The sequence below is a fragment of the Octopus bimaculoides genome, chromosome 11 (assembly GCF_046866305.1).
Source record: "Octopus bimaculoides isolate indiv1 chromosome 11, ASM4686630v1, whole genome shotgun sequence".
NCBI classification, from domain to species: domain Eukaryota; kingdom Metazoa; phylum Mollusca; class Cephalopoda; order Octopoda; family Octopodidae; genus Octopus; species Octopus bimaculoides.
The window spans coordinates 41,369,777-41,389,973 of NC_142938.1; the positions used below are offsets into that span (position 1 = coordinate 41,369,777).

General features: G+C 30.4%; 1 protein-coding gene across 1 annotated transcript in view; it reads right to left on the reverse strand.

Moving 5' to 3' along the window:
* Positions 1-4,333: 4,333 nt before the first annotated feature.
* The window catches only part of LOC149133269 (plasma membrane calcium-transporting ATPase 3-like), a 26,018-nt gene continuing 10,154 nt past the window's right edge, over positions 4,334-20,197 (reverse strand). The window contains exon 3 of the mRNA XM_089359859.1: positions 4,334-5,133. Coding sequence (XP_089215985.1) covers positions 4,918-5,133 — 216 coding nt within the window. The 3' untranslated portion in view covers positions 4,334-4,917. The remainder of the gene's footprint in view (positions 5,134-20,197) is intronic.

Genomic DNA, 20,197 nt, shown 5'->3' on the forward strand with positions numbered 1-20,197 from the left:
TTAAAAGAAAGATTTGACGCTAATATCCATTATTATTGTAATTACAATAATAATGGATATTAGCGTCAAATCTCTCTCTTAAATTTAAATTTAAAACTTTGGATATATAAACAAGGAGAACGATCCCTAAGGAGTCTAATTTAGACTTTTTGCGGTGAAATTTCTTGCTATATTGGAAATGATTACATGGTTTTCTATGAAAAATTATATATATATATGTGTGTATGTGTATATATATATTAAATATATGTATATATATTGATATTAAATATATATATTAAAATATATATAGATACACACACATACAAACACACACACACACACACATATATATATATATATATATATATATATATATATATATATATATATATATATATATATATACATTCACACACATCTATATACAATATTACCATCATGGACGCTTAGCATTTGTTGATAATACTTCAGAATTGAAAAGCCATATAGTGTTTATTTACGACCAATACATAAAGGCTGGCATTAAAAATGTGAAAAGTCAATAGGCTTGACACTGCATTTTTGAATGCATGTCTTCTTCAAGGAACATTTAATGGCATAAATTAGATGTTTAAAAAACATGCTATCATTGTAATTGTTACACACACACATATATATATATATATGAAATATGCATGTCATTATATATATAATATACATATACATGACACACACACACACACACATTATATATATATATATATATATATATATATATATATATATATATATATATAAGATATCATGTGCATAATATATATATATATATATATATATATATATATATATGATAGTCATTCCTTTGTTGTGGTGGGGGGCATGGTCAAATGACTCTGAGAGTAATACTGTCAAGAATCTACTACTTCAGTAAAGGCTATCCATTGCAGAAAGATCAAGGGAGAGAACCACGAGTGAACATAGCCAACTCCTTTTCAAGACCCAACAACAGAACAAGTAGATGTAGACAACAACAAAGGTTGATCTGAATATTGTTGCAACTAGAGGAGAAGGGCAACACCTGACAGATTGCCTAAGAAGGTACTAACCAAGACAACAACAGAGTTAGCAACAGTTCATTGCAATACTCCCCCTGTTACTGCAGTGTCTCATTGTACATGTACTGCAGAGGATAGTCTTGAAACCACAGTGTGGGTCACTCCTTAGCAAATTAAAATCCTCACCACTGGCATTTCTTCCTGCTGATATTTCCTTCAACAGTAAGAAACTGAAACTCTCACACACAAGAAGCAGCCACTGCTGATGATATATTTGCATATATGTAAAATATATGTCTCCATAATTCTCCTTTTCTTTCTCCTCACCATTATCATTAAATGTCCATATTCCATGCTGGCACGGGCTTGATGCTTTGACAGGACTGCATTAGGCTCCAATGTCTGCTTTTTGCATGATTTCTATGGCTGGATGTCTTTCTTGATGCCAACTACTTTACAAAGTGTACTAGATGCATTTTTGTGGCACTAGCATTAGTGAGATTACCAAGTAAATCCTGAGACAAGACTCCATGAATGGGGTGCAATACTGGAGGTAGCTTTTTTTTGCCAGGGTTGAGTGGCTAAAATATGACAGAGGGAAAGAAACAGGTGCCTTGCTGCAGAGGAGATACATGGCTACCCCAGCAGGAAAGGGAGACAGGATGGTGGAGATGAAATATTAGAGCACATCCTCAAGTTACATGAAAGTGGAGAAAGGAAGAACAAGGACAGGGAATTGAAGATGGTTGGGTGAGTAGGTAGTTTGTGAGTGTGAAAGGTAAGTGACAGATGGTAGAGGTGATTGCAGCTAATGGCCGCTATGGGTAGGGGTGTGTTCAAACGTGATTTTCAGTTGGGGGGTAGGTAAAAAAGGAAAATGGGAGTGGGCCAGGGATGAGGAGGTGATAGGTGGCAATACATAAAAAAGTGGGTGGAGGAGCAACAGTATAATAAAACTGTAGATAGATGAGAAAGAAGATACACAGTGACAGAGATGGAGGTGAGAGGCACGTAGGGGTAGATATAGTGAGTGTGACTATATATATATATATATATATATATATATATATAATATGCATTATATATAGGGTCAAAATTTGGAATTGAAAGCTCTACCAATCAACAACACAGCAGAGTACTAAAGGTCACACTAACCCCATCTAGAGCCAGAAGCCAATACTGTAACAGCTTAGTGTTTAATGACCCACAGCTCATTAATATATTGCCAAAAAATTTACAGGTCTACACTGAGTGGATGAAGATGTTTTCAAGAAACATCTGCACTTTTTCATCTCAGATCCAAGAGAAATTTGCAGAAAAAGGAATGCAAATAAAGACAGAATACTCCAACTCCCTCATTCATTAAAATCCATTGTGATAATTATTCCTGCTCTTTATGCTTTACATTCACATCCTGCCAAGATCAACCTTGTCTCATCATTCTGGGGTTGACAAAACAAGTAGCAGTACCACTCAAGTGCTGGGGCTGAAGTAAGCTACTACAAATCAGATTCAAAAATATCTAAAGCAGTCCAACATTTTCCTCAATATTGTTCTGGTAGCACTAACACTTGTGACAAGAGCTGTGCCAATTTGTATTGGTGAATGCCTTTTCCTTGAACAAATTTGGTGACATGCTGCATTGGCAAAATGCTGGTTTTACTTAAAACCTATTTCAAGTCATTCAACCTGGAAAGGAAACTTCAGTGTTACCTCACTGCACTCTGCAGACTGAACCATATATACATACAGACTGAACCATACACACACACACACACACATGCATGCACACATATTGTATATGTATACATATACAGTATGTATATGTATGCTTGTGTATTTATGTATTTGTACATACATACTCACAAATATTTACATATATACATACACATATAAATACAAATGTATGTATGTGTGTGTATACATGCATACACACAGACAATTTTACATATCATATACATACACATATATTACACATAGCTAATCAATGCATATAATTCAGTATTGAAATCACAAATATTGCCTAAGATAAGGATATTTGTGCTAAAGTTTAAAAGTGATAGAGAATGTTGAAATTCCTTGATTGGAGAAGCTCGTGGTGACTGTTATATTGATATATTGATATCATCAATAGTTTTCAGGAAAGGTGCAGATGTAATTTAAAACTAAACAAAGTCATGTCACAAAGAGCATTGTCTATAAATTTAAATTGTGAATTAGATCTGTACTGAGTTGAAAATCCCATTAAATAAATCACATACATCTGTTTCACATGTGTGTGTGTGTGTGTGTGTGTATATGTATATATATACATATATATATATATATATATATATATATATATATATATAATATATATGTAATGTGTGCATGTGCATACATACACATGCACACAGAATGCATACACCCCACATACACTTTTTCTCATGCATGCAAGTACTTTATATTATAAAAATGAAATATATGATGCACTACCATGAATGTTCAATGAGTCTGAATAACATGGAACGAAACAGTCTAACTACTGAGGCACGTGATTTGAGGTGATTAAAGAATGAACAACCATGGGGAAGGAAAACAGGGAAATTTTGTTAGTGTTTAAAGATCACAAGTCTCATTGTAAATGTTAACCTGACAAAGACCAGAGAAAAGGAATAACAAGAAATTATTCTCTATTGAGCTATATCTATCTAAGGAGGGGAGGATTCAATGCTGACAGGATTAAAGTATGTAACAGTTTCTTATACAGAATTTGGAGTTTTTAAAAGAACGATACCAAAATTTGTAACATTTCATGTCTTTTCCAAAAGGATTGGCGACATAAGTGAAATGAAATAAAGTTCAAACCAGTAATTAAATACAAGCTTGTATTATACTTGTCACAGATTAAATAATATCGACTGCTTTTGTCTAAGCACAAAGTCCCAAATTTATAGAAGAGCAATAGATGTGATATTTATGCCAATCTCAAAGGCATAAATAATACATGTGAAGTGATTATGGACTCAATCAAAAGACTAATGTGGATGTTTGTGTGAGCATATGCACATATATGTGTGTGTGTGTGTGTGTGTGTGTGTGTGTGTATGCATATGTATGTATATACATTTTGTATATATATGTAAACATGCTTTTTGACATTCTATTTTATTTACAATAATATTGATTACATCTAGTTTCCAACAAGTATGATGTCTGAAATAGCTAACTGGCATGTGTATGTAAGAAAGTGGAATCACTGAAATCTAAGTTACTTTCTATCATTGTGTAGTTGCTGGAGGAAAAAAAATATTGTAGTTGGGTCAGGATAGGTTTAATTTTTGTTAATAAATAATCTAGAATGATTTTATCTCCATACCTAAATTTCTAGGACTTTTTTTGAAATATTTTTTCTCTCTTTCAATTCAAATACATTTCAAAAGAAAATGAATACTCTGGAATATTGAATAAATATATATTGTTTGAAGTAGTTTTTATGCTACTAATAGTTTTTGAAATTCCGGTATACTGTCCAACATAAACCAGAGGTGATATATGATGAGGTTGTGTTAGTCAGAGTGAAATGTTATAAAGTAAATAATATATGGATAAGGGGTTGATGAATAGAGATTTTTTTTTGAAGGGTATCAAACAATTTTGGGGACAACATAACTTAGTGCTTTAAATTAATTCACCACAGTTGTACTAATTAAAAAGGGAAAAATAAAATGTAGAAAATGAACAGGAATAACAACAACAACGATAACAGTAACAAAATAGAGAAGCAGAGGAAAATAATTTAAGCTAAGAAATGAAAACTGCACACAGACATTGAATATTATGAACCTTGAAAGATAGAGATCAAGAAGAAAAAGAGAAGGGGAGTTTAGAATTTCTTTCTTCTAAAAAAATTGTCTTTTCTTTAAGGTTCGTCAGCATATGGGATACTTTCGGCACGGTTTAGCCATGGTTTACTTGGACATTCATCCGTTTCAGGAGAACTTGGAAGATTATTTTTTTTTAATGGTCCAGAGCGTAATTGAAGAGATGGCAAGCTGGCAACAGAGGGCCGACTGCGTTTGTCATAGCTGTCCAAGTGAGAATCTAAATCCATTTGAAAAGCGTTTACAACACGAATCTGAAAACAAAAGAATAATAACAATAAAAATAATAACAGGAAATTTTATATATATATGTATATATATATATATATATATATATATATATATACATAATATACACACACACACACATACACACATGTATTGAACACATTCTAAAAAAATATTATTTCAATGTAGAAAATAAATAATTTTAAAAAATCACATGGCATAAAGACCAAAAAAAAAAAAAAATTTTTAACAATCTAAATATACATATATATATATATATATATATATATGTATACTTGCCAAGAAAGGAAAAAAAAAGTCAAATAAAAAGAATTAAAAAACAAAATAAAGGATAAAACTGACAGTAATACTGATAAAATTGCTTTATATATTTTTTGTCTTAAATAAAATAACATATAAACACACACACATACATATATATACACACACACACATACATGTATATATATATATATATATATATATATATATATACACACACACACACACACACACATAACAAGCGATAAAGTAAAATTATTGTGATAATCAGAAAAGAAAAAAAACAACAAAACAATATAAAGAATATACATGCATGCAACGTGCAAATGCTAGGCAATGAAGAAGCTGGCCCATGCAATGAACTGATATTTCTGGCTCAAAAAAGTCTTTGACGCCAGCACTGCTGAAGGAGAATTGCTCATCACACTTTGTAGATCCTAAGTTATCACAATAATTGGTGGTTTATGTTGGCACAAGGCCCTACATTTATGGAAGAGGGGAAATGAGTTTGTGTGACATACAATACCTTTTTTTTTCAAAGGCAATGTAAAGTGAAATGGCATTGATAGGGCATCAAAACAGTGTTGTAGACTTGGCTCACAAGGAGCTTACTTCTATTGTATTGGTTAACCACAAGGGACATTAAGTAACCTTGGACAAATGGGTATAAATATATGATGATGATGATGATAATGATGATGAAGGTTAGGTATGACATCCTAGTATTAAAAAGGAGAGAAGATATGCTAAAGTGTGGTGTTGAAGCCTTGTTTTGAAGGTTACAACTGATGTAGACTTTATGTGGAATTGAAGTGGTTTTTATGTGGAATCAAGTTCCTGAAAAGTCATTTCTCGTTGTACTCAGTAATAACAATAATAATGATTTTATAATTACAATTTAATCCTCAGATTAGCAACCTAACAAAAGTTGCTAGAATTGACTTTGAAATTAGTTTGAGAATTCACGTTCATATAAGTTTTCTTTCTTAAAAAGATAACACTTGTAGATTTTATAGGGAGAGAAATAGGAATTTGTCTATATACTAAGGCAGCAAGTGGCATATGATGAAAAAGTAGCTTTAGCTGTAGACTGCAACCAGTTTGTTGAATCAACCCCCACAGAAGAATAATAATATTTTCTTACTTTGGCATGATGTCTCAAATTGGAAAGAAAGATCAATAATTAATGGAATTCAATACAGCATGTGATAATTACTACCAAATTGTGGAGTCAAACAAGAAGGTAAAGCTGATCTCTCGATAGAGCTCATGAACTAAAAAGCCCACAAGTCTAAAAAAAAAATAAACAAAAATAAAACACCTGAATAATGGTAAAACACCTAGTTTAGATGTTTCTTGTTTGTACCAACTCCTCTACCCCTATGGTAATAATAATAGTACGTTGTCAAACCTGTTTTTAAAAAGTAACAAGGGATATATTTTAGAGAACTTTTTCTGACTAGTGATCTAGATTGTTGGAAGACTAAGTTTTCAGAGATAATAGAGAGATAGAGAGAGGGAGAGAAAGGGAGAGAGAGAGAGAGAGGGAGAGAAAGGAGAGAGAGAGAGAGAGAGAGAGAGAGAGAGAGAGAGAGAGAGAGAGAGAGAGAGAGAGAGAGAGAGAGACTCACCTCAGTTCTGATTAATATACATCTGAATTTGATGGATATTTTTAGCTATTAAATATTTGGTGACTTGATTAAAAGAAATATATAACGCAAAGCTTGTAGCAAGATTATCAGTTGACAGCAACTTTACATTATTTGATGGAACATTTCAAGTTAGGATTCCATTTATTCATCCACAACATAAGCAAGCATTAAAACTTCATGTAAATATACTTTAATGTATTGTACAAGTTGGTTACTTTGTTATAGAATATTTCATGAAGATTTATTTACTTTAGCTGCAGTGTATTTGTAGAGCTATGCACTCTCTGGCAAGGCACTGATGGGCTGTACAAAAGCCCATAAAGAGTGAAGGAGAAAAACTAGTTGGTTGTATCTTGCCAAAATACCTGGTGTTTATAAATATATTTCTAATACATAAACCTGCTTCAATCCTTTTTTGATACCAACTTGCCTGAAACTGTCCCTGGTTCTATGATATAAACTTTCTGTTTGTATAATTTTTTAAAAATGTTCTAAAGTTGTAAAGTGATCTAAATTAAAATTCATCAAAATTTCATTTTAATTTATGTTTCAAACACCAGCTTAATAACGAAAAAGTTATTTTATTAAATTCTTTATTATTTTCAAAATTTATTGAAATAAAGATAGTGTATTTCAATAGAAATATGGTAATGAAATGGTTAATGAATTAAGCTATTATATTTTGTATCAAATTTAATAATAAAATAAAAGCAAAGAGATATTTAAATAAAATTCATATCACATATTTTATTCAATCTCACTTCACCAGTTTGTTACATTATGTTATACAAGAGTGTACATAGAATCATACACCATAATTCATAGGATTATTGGTATACCTTCAAATAGCAATACTGGACAATATATAACTTGAGCTGAGTTTTGCAACTGAATGGAAGATCATCATCATCATTTTAACATTCACTTTTCCATACTTGCATGGCTTAGGCAGATTTTCTACAGCTGGATGCCCTTCCTGTTGCCAGCCATCACTCGTTTCTCTTTGACTGGTTCTCATTGAAGATTGGAAACAAATGACACTATTTGTATAATGGTGGCACTCATTTGCAACAATCATGCAGTGTCAAGATGAGGAAGCAATCGTTACAAATGGCTTCTGTTGTTTATAGTAACACACTTCATCTTAAATTATTTACAAAGACTGGGACTAGTCATTTGAAAGATAAATATTTTTTCCCGGGCACACTGCTGATCATTTTAGTTCAGAGGTCAACATTAGCAAGCAAACTTTCATCATAAGACTTACAAATTTGTAAGTTAGTGTCAAATGTCTTGATGTATTTTCTACATTATAATTTATAACTAATGTATTTGCATTTTTGAGAGAAGTCTTTGCTCAGTACAATGTTTGCTTGATCTAATTAATGTTTCAAATATCTTACATTTTGGCAAGAAAAAATCTATTATAAAGATAAATCTTGCAATAAAATTCATAAACTTACAGTTATCTAAATCTATATTAGAGATGTAAACAATTTTTGCACCAAAAATCAACAATATTAGAAATTGGATGGGAAGCTAGAGAGAAAGTGAAAAGAAAAATATAAATTACAAGAAAGAATTAAAATCTCTTAAGTGAAGAATTTTAGGTAGACATTGTTAAACAATTCAAGCAAGATAATTTGACAGTAGAAGTAACCCCAGATTGTAAATGAAAAAAAGAAAGAAAAAAAAAGAAGCAAAAAGGAAGCCCAAAGAATTTCCATTAAACTATAATGAAAATGATAAACCATAGGAATCAGATTAGCATATAGTAAGTGAAATGTGTTCAATAATAAATAGCAGGCAGGTAAGATGATTTTCTTGCCTTTAAGAAATTTCATTCCAAAAGATGAGATAGAAATGTTTAATTTAATAGAATATGAAGTCTCAAGCATTGGAAAAATAAAATATGAAAACTGAAGTTAATTGTAAAGATATAGATTGAAGTAGAGAGAAATTTTTGGAAGTCATTCTTAAGTCTTAAAATTAAGTTTAGAATCAAGATTTCGTCTCAGCACCGAAGAAACTGTAGCAACATGCAATAAGTTTAGATACCATAATATTGTTTATTAAGTTGATTAGATTTTGCTCTTAATGTGGAAACTGTTTTTATATGGAATTTTTTGTATCACTGCAAATATATGTGTGTATGTGTGTGCATATGTTTGTGTATAAGGAAATGATAACTGATATTGAAGATCAGTATCAAGAAGCTGAAGGAAGCTTGATTAAGTGCCATCATCTAACCTATTGTGATGAAGTTGTCTGATGTGAAAAAAGATATGCAAAAGCTAGAACTAGCAGATAAAAATTTTAAATTGTAGTTAGCATCTATGAAGACAGTTCAAAGCAAGAAGATTAAAATATTTTTTGTTACATTTGCAGATAATGAAGACCAATTTAGAAACCTAAAATGATAAAAGAGAAATGGTTATTGATAAAACCACACATGAATTCATCTAAATTAGAAATCCAAAATGTCAATATATTTGTGATGAGAACTGAGAACAGTTTTTTGGAATAATTTAAAATTTGAATAAAGATTGGGAATGTATTGATTTCACCAAGGAATCAATAATTTGGGTTCTTCAAATTGATATTAATCATATAAGACATTATAATCCCTAAAGCTGTTCAAAACAAAAGTATCAATTTTATTTTCTAATTAAAAAGAGAAACAATTATTGGTTTAATAAATATAATTTTACATTATTACCATAAAAATCTAATATCTTTCCTTGGTAGAATAGAAAATAAGAAAGTAAGAGAAAATAAGAATTTGATTTTTAACAGACAAAGCAGAGTGAATTGTAAAGAAGAAAAGTAAAAGTGAGTCAATAACTGGAGAGAGTACTAAAAGCAGATGGGTGTAGGAAATATATATAGCTTTTTCGCAAAACATATTTAAATATCAGATTTTAAAATTTCGTTTTGAGTAAAGAACTTGCAGGGGCAAATATTAAAAACAATTATTTTGCATGAAATGCAACTGTTCCAAAGTTTTCTATAAGAAGGAATGAGAATTCTGAGAATATAAACATTTGCAAATGAAGAATTTGCAGAAAAGTCAGGGCACGAATATTTAAAACTCTTAACCTAACTGTATTATTGAATTTTAGTTTGACAACAAAGAAAATAAAGCTTTAAAATTATTTAGAGAATAGAAATGAATACATATTGAAAATTTGAACACAATTTTAAATACAACACTGATGTTTGGGATGTTGGGATAAATGGCAGACAGGATGAGATAGATGTGCATAGTAAACAATTTGGTGCTTGGGACTGAGAGAATTTCTTGCCAACAATGAAAAGCAGCAGATGTAAGCCTGCAAGTGCTCATTTGTTGACACATTGGATAGAATAATGTTGATCTGAATGGAAGAAAGCAGCGAGAGAGGTTGAATCTGCTCATCAAAGAGCACAGAGGAGGGTTAAAGACAAGTTAGAAAAAAGAGAAGAAAAAATAAAAAAAGAAAAAAGGCAGAAGAAGGATACAATCATGCTACATAGGTAAGTAGGTGGGTAAGTAGAGTCATGTTGTTTGGACAAGGAAAGTTTCACCATTACGACAGAACTGGCTCCACAATGCTTCCAATGTTTGCCGCGGTATTCTCTCTGGTTGCAAATGTCACCTTAGTTCTTGGGAAAAACATGTTGTAAGATATTTTGGCAGATTTCTTTAACTCCAATGTATTCCTGGTTCATATCCAGAGCTCGATGAAATCCATGATGCATGAAGTAAATGAAGCAGTAATGTGTATATAAAATTCACTTTTTTTAACACTTCCTCTTATACAGAACAATTCTCAATGATTTTTTTTTTGTTATTTTATCTTCAAATATACATTTTTTTAAAATATACTTCCAAGTATGGTGGATATAATAAATTGCTATTTTATTGAGACAATTTTGTCAGTGAGGAGTTCTGTAAAATTCTAAAGACTATTTTGTGGAGAAAATAAATATTTTCAAATAATAGCAATAATTTCACAAATAGTTATATTCAATAAAACCAAATCTAATTCTTAAGATGGTTAAAAATTTGAAAAACAGTTTTTGAAAATAGGGTTTGAATGGGAGATTGTCATTAGGGCTCAAGATTTGAAATGATTTAAAAAAACAGAAAACTATTTGTATCAATGTAAATATTTAGCAGCTTTAGACAAAACCTGTCCACCCAGAAATTTGAATACAAAACCCAGGGAACAGTGCAATGCTTATTAATCTTAGTGTTAATGAAATTTTAAAAAAAACACAAAAAACAAAACAAAAGAAAATTAAGTAGTTTTCTACCTCATTGCTATTTATTTATTTTCTCACAAAATAATAAACAAAAATATCTCAATTTTTATTCCAGATCCTTTTGTAAAGTTTTAGAATGTGCACATATATGCATGAGTATAATTCCAAGAGCTTACAAGTTACTTAGAACTAAATTAGTTTAGTTGTATCTAAAATTTGGTAACTTTTAAGAAATAATGTATGTGAAAATATGCCGAAAACAAGGAAATAATTCATTATAAAATGGCAAATATTACCCCAACTAATTTTGACCTTTTAAGAGAATATGAAATAGTTCTTTTTGGAATAGTATCTCTCAAAGCATACATGTAAAGCTATAAACAATAGCATGTAAATATTGAATTGAAAAATTGTTTGGGATAAAAAAAAGTCAAAGGGTAGCCCTTGACTTATTCTTTCCAAAAGGGTTTTCCAACTCAATACTTACCTGTTCTTGTTTATAGCTTTATATGTGTGCTTTGGGAGTTAAAACTTCAAAAGTGGTTCCACCAGAAAGTTATCTTTTAATTTAGGGAACAACAGCTACACATAAAAGAGTTTCTCTGTGGTTACCAAGCTTTAGACTAAAATGTGTGTGTATCTGTGTGTATGTGTCGTCTAAATCTATGTTAATATCAGTAATCACACTGGCAACCACTGATTGTTCAGTAGGGTTTTGCTGCAGACTTTCAGTAGAACCTTTATTTACAGAATTACTGAGTTCAAAGCAATGTTTCACATCAGTGATATCAAATCAGTCCCACTAAAATTTTAATTATTAATGTGGCTTTCAGAAACAAACAATTTGTTTCTGGTTTCCATATCTAATCAAAGGAATTTTAATAATGAATTCAAGTAAATAAAGGAAAATCAAATTGTTTCAATAAAATCACACAAATACGTACACAAACACGTGCATACTTCCCATAACAACATTTATTGAACAGTTTAGTAAATTTCAACAGTAAATATATTGGCTATAACCTGCCCACATATTCTTATCAAGATGAATCTGGACAGTTACAGCTGGCAACTTGTGTTATAACTGGGAGAATATGAATGAGGAGAAATAAAATGGTGTTTAATCAATAAGACAACTGAGTGAATTTTCACAAAGCCCTGTTGTTATTGTATGGGCTTTCAATTTTTTTTTCCCAGAAATATACGCAGCCAGATTAAGTCTCTAAGTTTAGCATCAATGTGGTTTTTATTTCAGGGTGTTTGTATTTACCATTTTACGAGTAAATTACTGAACACTGGTGTTAATAAATTGCATAAATGCAAGATGAAAGTAATAGTAATTAGTAATTCAGGATTAGAAAAAGAAAAGAAAAAATGAAAAATAAATAAAAGCTGTTATTTAAACAACTACAAACAATAACAAAATACTACAGGTCAAACGTTTTTATTCATAAAAACGATAAACAATGCTGAGAACAAAACAGTTGTTGGTACAAAACCTACAGTTAAATTACCAATCAATCTTTAAGAACTGCAGATGACCTAGTCATCTCACCTTTTTCTGCCATTATTTGCCTCATTGTTGATACAGAAGTTTTTAAGTCAATGACTTTGTGTATGGTGATAGAGAGATAGGATAAAGTGCAGCTAGAACATGTAAGCTCAAGTAAACATACATCCAGAGAGCTAGCTGGCATCCTACTGTTAATAATAATAAAATAAAAAAAAAAAGAACTGATCTGAGATAAGAATGAGAGCATACCAAAGATTTGAATTTTTTCCCCGTGACAATAAAATCATAGCAGTCAGTTAATATTGATATGCTCTAAAAACTGCCAGTACATGGAAACTAATAACTGCAAGATTAAAAGTTCTTGCAGAGTAAGCTATTTTAAAGTCATTTTTAATAATATTTTAAAAAGTTATTTACTTTATAATTATCTGTTGATTTAAGATAATGAAACTATTATTTTATTTTAAAGGAATTAATACAATTCATTTTAAGTTTTTTTTTTTTTGCATTTATTAATTTTCTGAAAGGAAATTTTGTAAAATGTGAATCAAACTGTGTGTTTGGTGTTAGTAAATATTTATCGTCACACTAGAAACACAGGAAACCTGCTCAGTATCTAACAGCACAGCCAATACCTGCAGTCATACTTCAAGACGCCCACTAGTTGTGTAAGATTAATCCATTCCAATAATTGAAACACCCAATGATGGTGTCCATAACATATCCCACTACAAAATGGTTTTGTTTCTGTACCTTTTTTTTTTTGCGTTTTTTAAATAGAGATTTTCAAAATTTACATTTGAATAATTACAAAAATGTTTCTTCTAAAATCAATTAATCATTTCTAGTTCCATTTATTTCATTTTAAAGATCATTTTGTACATAAAACTCGAAGTTAAAAAAATTTTTTTTTTTGTTATTTTCCATAATTTTATTTTTTCGTAAATTTTCCACTCAGAGAGGAAAAAATTTGTGTAAAAACTTTTCTCCATTTTTCAACATTTTAAAGGTTAATTTTTAATTTCAACCACACATTTGAGACAATTAGCCTTCGGTTAAAGAAAAATATAAAATGAACAAAGCAGTTGGTGTTTTGTATGAGCAATTGCACACACATACACACAGTTCCTGCACATACATAAAATGAAAGTAGACGGTATAAAGATGATGTAAAAATTACTGAAAATCTTTATACTGTATCGAACATAATGAAAAGTATGGCAGCAATTGTAAACACATCTGCACACATGCTTCTAGCTTCAAGTATGACAGTCAAATAAGAACAAGGTTTTGGTTTATTTTTTTTTTAAATCTTAAAATTCATAATTTAAAACATTTTAAAACTTAAAGGGAAGGGTTTTGATTATAAAAAGGAGTAAACTAATATTGAAAATGTACGTGCCTCAGCCCAACTGATTGGAAGAAATCTGAAAATTTTGGGGTATATATGTAAATAATGTTTTTTTTTTATCCTACTAGATATGCATATTGGCTTGATATCAATATCAACTAAATTATCTTTGTGGGGATGTAGGTTTCAAAGATATACTGCACTCAGTAAATATTTTTTTCATATCTATAGTAAGATTAGTTTTCACAGCAGGAACTGGCACCAGATCAGTAATGTTAGGGGAAAGGTACTTCTACACTGCACAGTTTCAGCAATATAAAGCAAGCTCAGAACCCAAGTTCTAAATGAATAAGGATATCAAAACAATATAAGATGAATAGCAAATGATACAAAATGAAAAAGGGATTTGTGACAGTAAGTAAGTCACACAATATTTCCAACAGCAGCTCTTGCAGTGCCCATTTGTATACTACCACATAATATGATGCAGGGCATAGTCCAAAATAGTGCAGTACATGCTCAAACTGATGTGTCTACGGTCTGGTTGGTGCTAGCAGACGCGTCGATGCGTGGGCTGGCTGGAAATTTGTACCTCATCCTAAGGTTTTCAAGTGATTGGGAACTATAGTTCGAGGACAGGCTATGTCCATCGTAACGCGCATCTAATGCCATGCGGAAAGCATTAACAACACGAATCTGAAAAACAGGAAAGAAACCAAAAACAAAACCAAAACAAAACAAGGGTAGGGTGTTCAAACATATACAAGCACAAGGGAAAACAACATTGCAGCATTCTCTAATAATTAAAACAAAAGGATAAGGTTTCGCAACAACAAAATTTGGACTAATAAACTAGTGCAGTACTAAAAACAAGACTATGTGAACTAATATGACACACATTTGCAAATTTGAATTCTAAGCAATGGTAATTTTAGGTCTCCAAACTGGAAAGGAAAAAAGGCAAGAGCAAGGAAAATGTGAATTAAATAAAAAGTAAAAAACAAAATACATATAATAGCAACATCATCTGGGTAAAAAAAAAAGGATAAAATCTTGGGTTAAACATGAACATAAATACCATGCAGGGAAGAGTACCAGAGGATCATGGAAAGAAAATTGTTGACAAAAACACATCGCCTTCACATGGGATTATCACAACACAGCTGATAAATGTTTCATTAAGAGCAGTGAAGTGGTAGGTTTATGTTAGAGGTGAGTGAAGTGTTTAGTAATAAGTTATTCTACTGTTATATATCAGACTAAAAGTTAGACACTATTCACAGGAGTCCATCCACTGATGGGGAAAAATTGTGAGTAATAATAAGAATAATAAAAAAAAAAAGATACATTTAAAATTGAATTGAACAAAATAATAAAAAAGATAAAGAAAAAAAGAGGAACTTATGAAAGAAAATATAAAAAGGTGCACTGCACCAGAAGCTTGTGTGAATAATCTATTATCCTTTGATCAAAATGATGACACCCCAAAAAAGTCAAATCCAGTTTGACCTTTGGTTTCTGTGGTCCCTTCAACAGTTTTTATTTATTTTTTTATAACAAGTTTCACTTGGTAGCATTTGGAATATGTGGGAGGTGATTGGATCAGTGGCAATATGGAGCGACCAGATCGTTCTATCACCTCAAAGAGATGCTCATTATCAGAGTCTTTCCTTCATTATTAACACCATCATCAGTTATGGTCTGCTAACTGGATCCATTAAGGGGGGAAAAAAAAATTCACACAGAAAAGATTTTCCACTTTTTTCTTTTGTTAACAAATGAAAAACTACTAAATTGAAGTCTCATGGATATTTGTGTTGGCAATGTCAGACTGACTGAAGGTCTTTGTTGGAGACTTTTTGCGGGTTTGGTTAACAGGAGCCAGTATGGGTGAAGGTTGCTTAGCAACCAGAGGAACATTTTCAAATGACTGGCTTTTTGTCTTGAATGGCTGATGATCAAGTGGAGTTATTGGAGTGGAGACAATTTCTGGGGTGTTAAGATACAGGTTTTCTGGTGGACTTGATCGTAAATGGTGGTCATGGTGATAAGCCTCTTCACTTATGGGCCGGGGCCCAGGGTGGCTACGCGAACTACGTATGCTGTGTAAACTGTGGAAACTGTGAATGCTACGTTTTTCCTCAAGGTCTTCCAAAGTACTCTTAAACGCTCGCACTACCCGAAGCTGTCAACAGAAGAAAATTAGTCAGCTATTTAGGTTAACATCTCAATGACAGCAGTAGTAGTAGCAGTAAAAAACTTAACAACTGAGGACTGTTCAAAGTTATCCATTTTTTGATGGACCTTAACTTTTTCCAGATGGCATTTCAAATCAGCCATTAATAAATTGGAATATTATAGTTGGTCAGCATTAAAGAACGATAACTAGAAATAAAAATGAGTTTTTTTTTTTAAATATTATCAAAGGAACAAATAAAAACTACTTCCAAATACTAAAGATTCATCTATGTTTAGTAACTAACAATATCAATACTTTTGCTTAAATGCTTCATTTAAACTTGAAAATATTTAAAAAGTATTTTATATTATTATTATTCAATATAATTACATGTAATACTCACAAAAATTGCTCAAGTAAATTGAAGAAACAAAACGCATCTAAATTTAATTTTAATATTTCAATACCATGGTATTCAATTCCTTATTTTAAAATATGTGGCTTATTCTAAACTTATTTTGAGTAGTAAACATATTGTTTCTCCCAGATTACTGAAATTTTAAGTGAGGTTTAATAAATTTCATATCTTATAATTGCATACTGACAGGAAAATTTTAATTTTACAATAGCTCTACCAAATATTTTTTCCTCTGAGACAAAGTTAATATATTCTGTAGGAATTTTAGCTTCCTTCTATCAAACAAAAGTTGTAACTATTCTGACTATACTTAAAAGTGTCTTCACATACAAGATCTATTTTCTTAAATAATTTAATTACCTACGGTAGTGTGGACTGCAAATTCCACCTAAATTGTGCCAATGAAAACAAAAAAAAAAAAAAAAGAAAAAGAGAGAAAAAAAAAAAGAAACAACCACCAAGTTTTCATTAAAGTTTCATCTAATCTGGAGGTGATTTCAACAAGTATAAAATCAAGACAAGCTATTTCAACTGGATAAGAACCACTAGCGACTTAAGCTGCAGATCCACAAAATAGCAGAAACTAGAAAAATTTGCTGATTATAGAACTAAGTCAAAAGGAGTCAAAATGTTCAGTTAAAATTAGAATCAATAATAAAAAAAAGAAAGAAATGGGATGCCAGTTAGATGTTAAATATTATTTTAAGTAAAAAGGAAGGCATACACTCCCAGTGAAGAAAAGATTCAAAGCCAAAATGAACCAGTTGGGAAAATATCAAATTTTTACATTTGATATTATTAAAAGTTGAATATATATATATATATATTTAGTAATTTATTTTATTTTGCATGGGCCAAATTTAAAGAAAATTTAGCAACAAATAACTGGAACTATCTTAGTGTTTATGGAACTTAAATTTTATTTAAAATTCTTCATTAGGGATGTAGTTTTTAAGATAACACTACGTGATATTTAGATTTTTTTTTAAGAATTTCAAGTTAATTTAAATTGTATTCTTCAGTTTTGAAACTAAAAAACAAGTTTTAAGTTGCATACTTTCTGGAATATAAATTACATATCAAAGTTGTGTAATCTAACCTAAAATTTAACGTATATCAATGTAACTAAGAAATATTTGACTCTTTCACAATCTGACTCATATTATTGATCATATGGATCCAACTTCAAAGAAATACACAATTATTTTCCATTAATTTGCTTTCAATCTTGATAGTACATTTTAACTGAGCCTAACTGCACTGTACACTTTAAACTGCAAGAATTAAGGTTCTTCATTATCTCTCGAATTAAACAGCTTATAAAAAACAGCTGTATCCTCCCTTCACTGATTGGTAACAGTAAATCAACCTCACATCAGATATTATTATATTCAAATAATTCACTCACAAACTTATTTTACCTACCAACACACACACACCTTCAAATATGGAATATTATTTTGAAGGAGTATCATTAATTAGAAAATACAATTTGCAGAGAAAGCTTTTACTTAAAAATATTTTCTAAAATGGTTCACTGTTTTGTTTTTTCTTGCTTAGGAGTGTATGTTGAGTTACCAGCTTTCTAACTTTTATGTTAGTTATTTTTTCTCTTGCCTTTGTATAAAACTTCGACTAGAATCTTTTGACAAGAATTACATAGCTGGCTAAGCTATAGGATTTGAAAAAAAACAACAAATAAACCTTTTGTAACATTATTAGGTTTTCCTACTTACACATAGTGGAAAGGAGCAAGATAAAACTGGCACAATAACTATTGGTTTAACAGAAAGATAAGGGAGCTATGAAAATCTACTTTTGATTTGCTCACCACCACTGCAACCATAAGTAGAATGAATAATTCTAGGTGTTGGGACTAGGTTCAACGAAGTTCAAGATGCATATAAATAAATAATCATTTCCTGTTTTGAATTTTGCAAAGATGCTGCAACAGTTTAAAGAATTAGTTCTTGAAGAATTATTAACTAAATCATAACAACACAATATTTTCAACTAGAACTAAATTTACGTCCCTCTTCCCAACACCTCTAATCTTTTCTTCAGGTACATTTCGGGACAATTGCAGCATTGTAAGAGGTCTAAGGAAAAACAATTGAAAAGAATGTTTCCTTTTATAATATATTGTTGATCATAATTTAGATGTTTATTTTAAGTCTTTTCCTTCATTGCTTGAAAAATTGTATATATATATATATATATATATATATATATATATATATATATATATATATATATATATATATATATACATATATATATACACACACACATATATAGACACGCATATACATACACACACACATATATACATATATATGTGTATATATATATATATATATATATATATATATATATATACATACACACACATACACACACACATACATGATACATGTACCCTTTTTAATTATTGAAATCATGCCAAGAAATTGTGGCATTGTATAAGCAGATGAGGAAAACAACTGATTATAAAGATCTAAACTATAAATTTATAGTGTACCTAAATTCTGCCTTTTTTTTTTTTCCAACAAAACTTTTCTTTACACAACATACGTAAACATGTGAATATATGTTTATGAAGCAAATTTAAATTCATACATATTGACCATGTCCTTTGTGTGGGTAAAAAGAAAAAAAAAATGGTTGGAATCAGCCAATAGACTTTCAAATTCATAAGACAGTATTTTCAGTTGAGAGTTCAAAGGAACAGTTCCCTAAGTGAAAGTATATTGTCAGAGTAAATTTTAAAAAGGACCAGAGAATAGATTTGGGCAACAAATTTTGGCAATAAAATAGGAAGCATTCAAAAGATAAAATGTTAAGTCATGCAACATTACCAATAATTTCCAGTATGAAAAAAATCAAATGATAAATGGCAAACAAGGAGCCAAAAAAGTATGAAAATATATTGGGAGAGATGTAGCGAAATGTAACCACATAGAAAAAAGAATGAACAAACATGAAATTTTAGGATTTCTCTCTACAAAACCCAGTACCTAAGAACTGTATCAAACACACTTGGTCTGAATAATATATCTTGGTTCCAGAAATTGTAAATGATTAAAAAAGAGGAAGGGAGAGATATAGAAGAGGAGAAGAGAAAAAGAGAGAGGGAGAGAGAAATAATCAGGTGAGAGAGAGAGAGAGAGAGGGTGGGGTAAAGATAACAGATTAAAAATAACTGAATGAACTGATGGCCTTGTATTGGTATTACCAGAATAAATAAGAACATCTTGTGAAAACATGTAAAAGAGAAATTGAAATATATTTGCAATAAATAATACATTCAATGAAAACTAAGATAACTTAGTAAGTTTTTACACATTTCAGTAAATTATAGCCGGAATTTAATGACTTGCAAAATGAGTAAAAATTGAATGAATCCTATATATATATATATATATATGTATATATATATATATATAC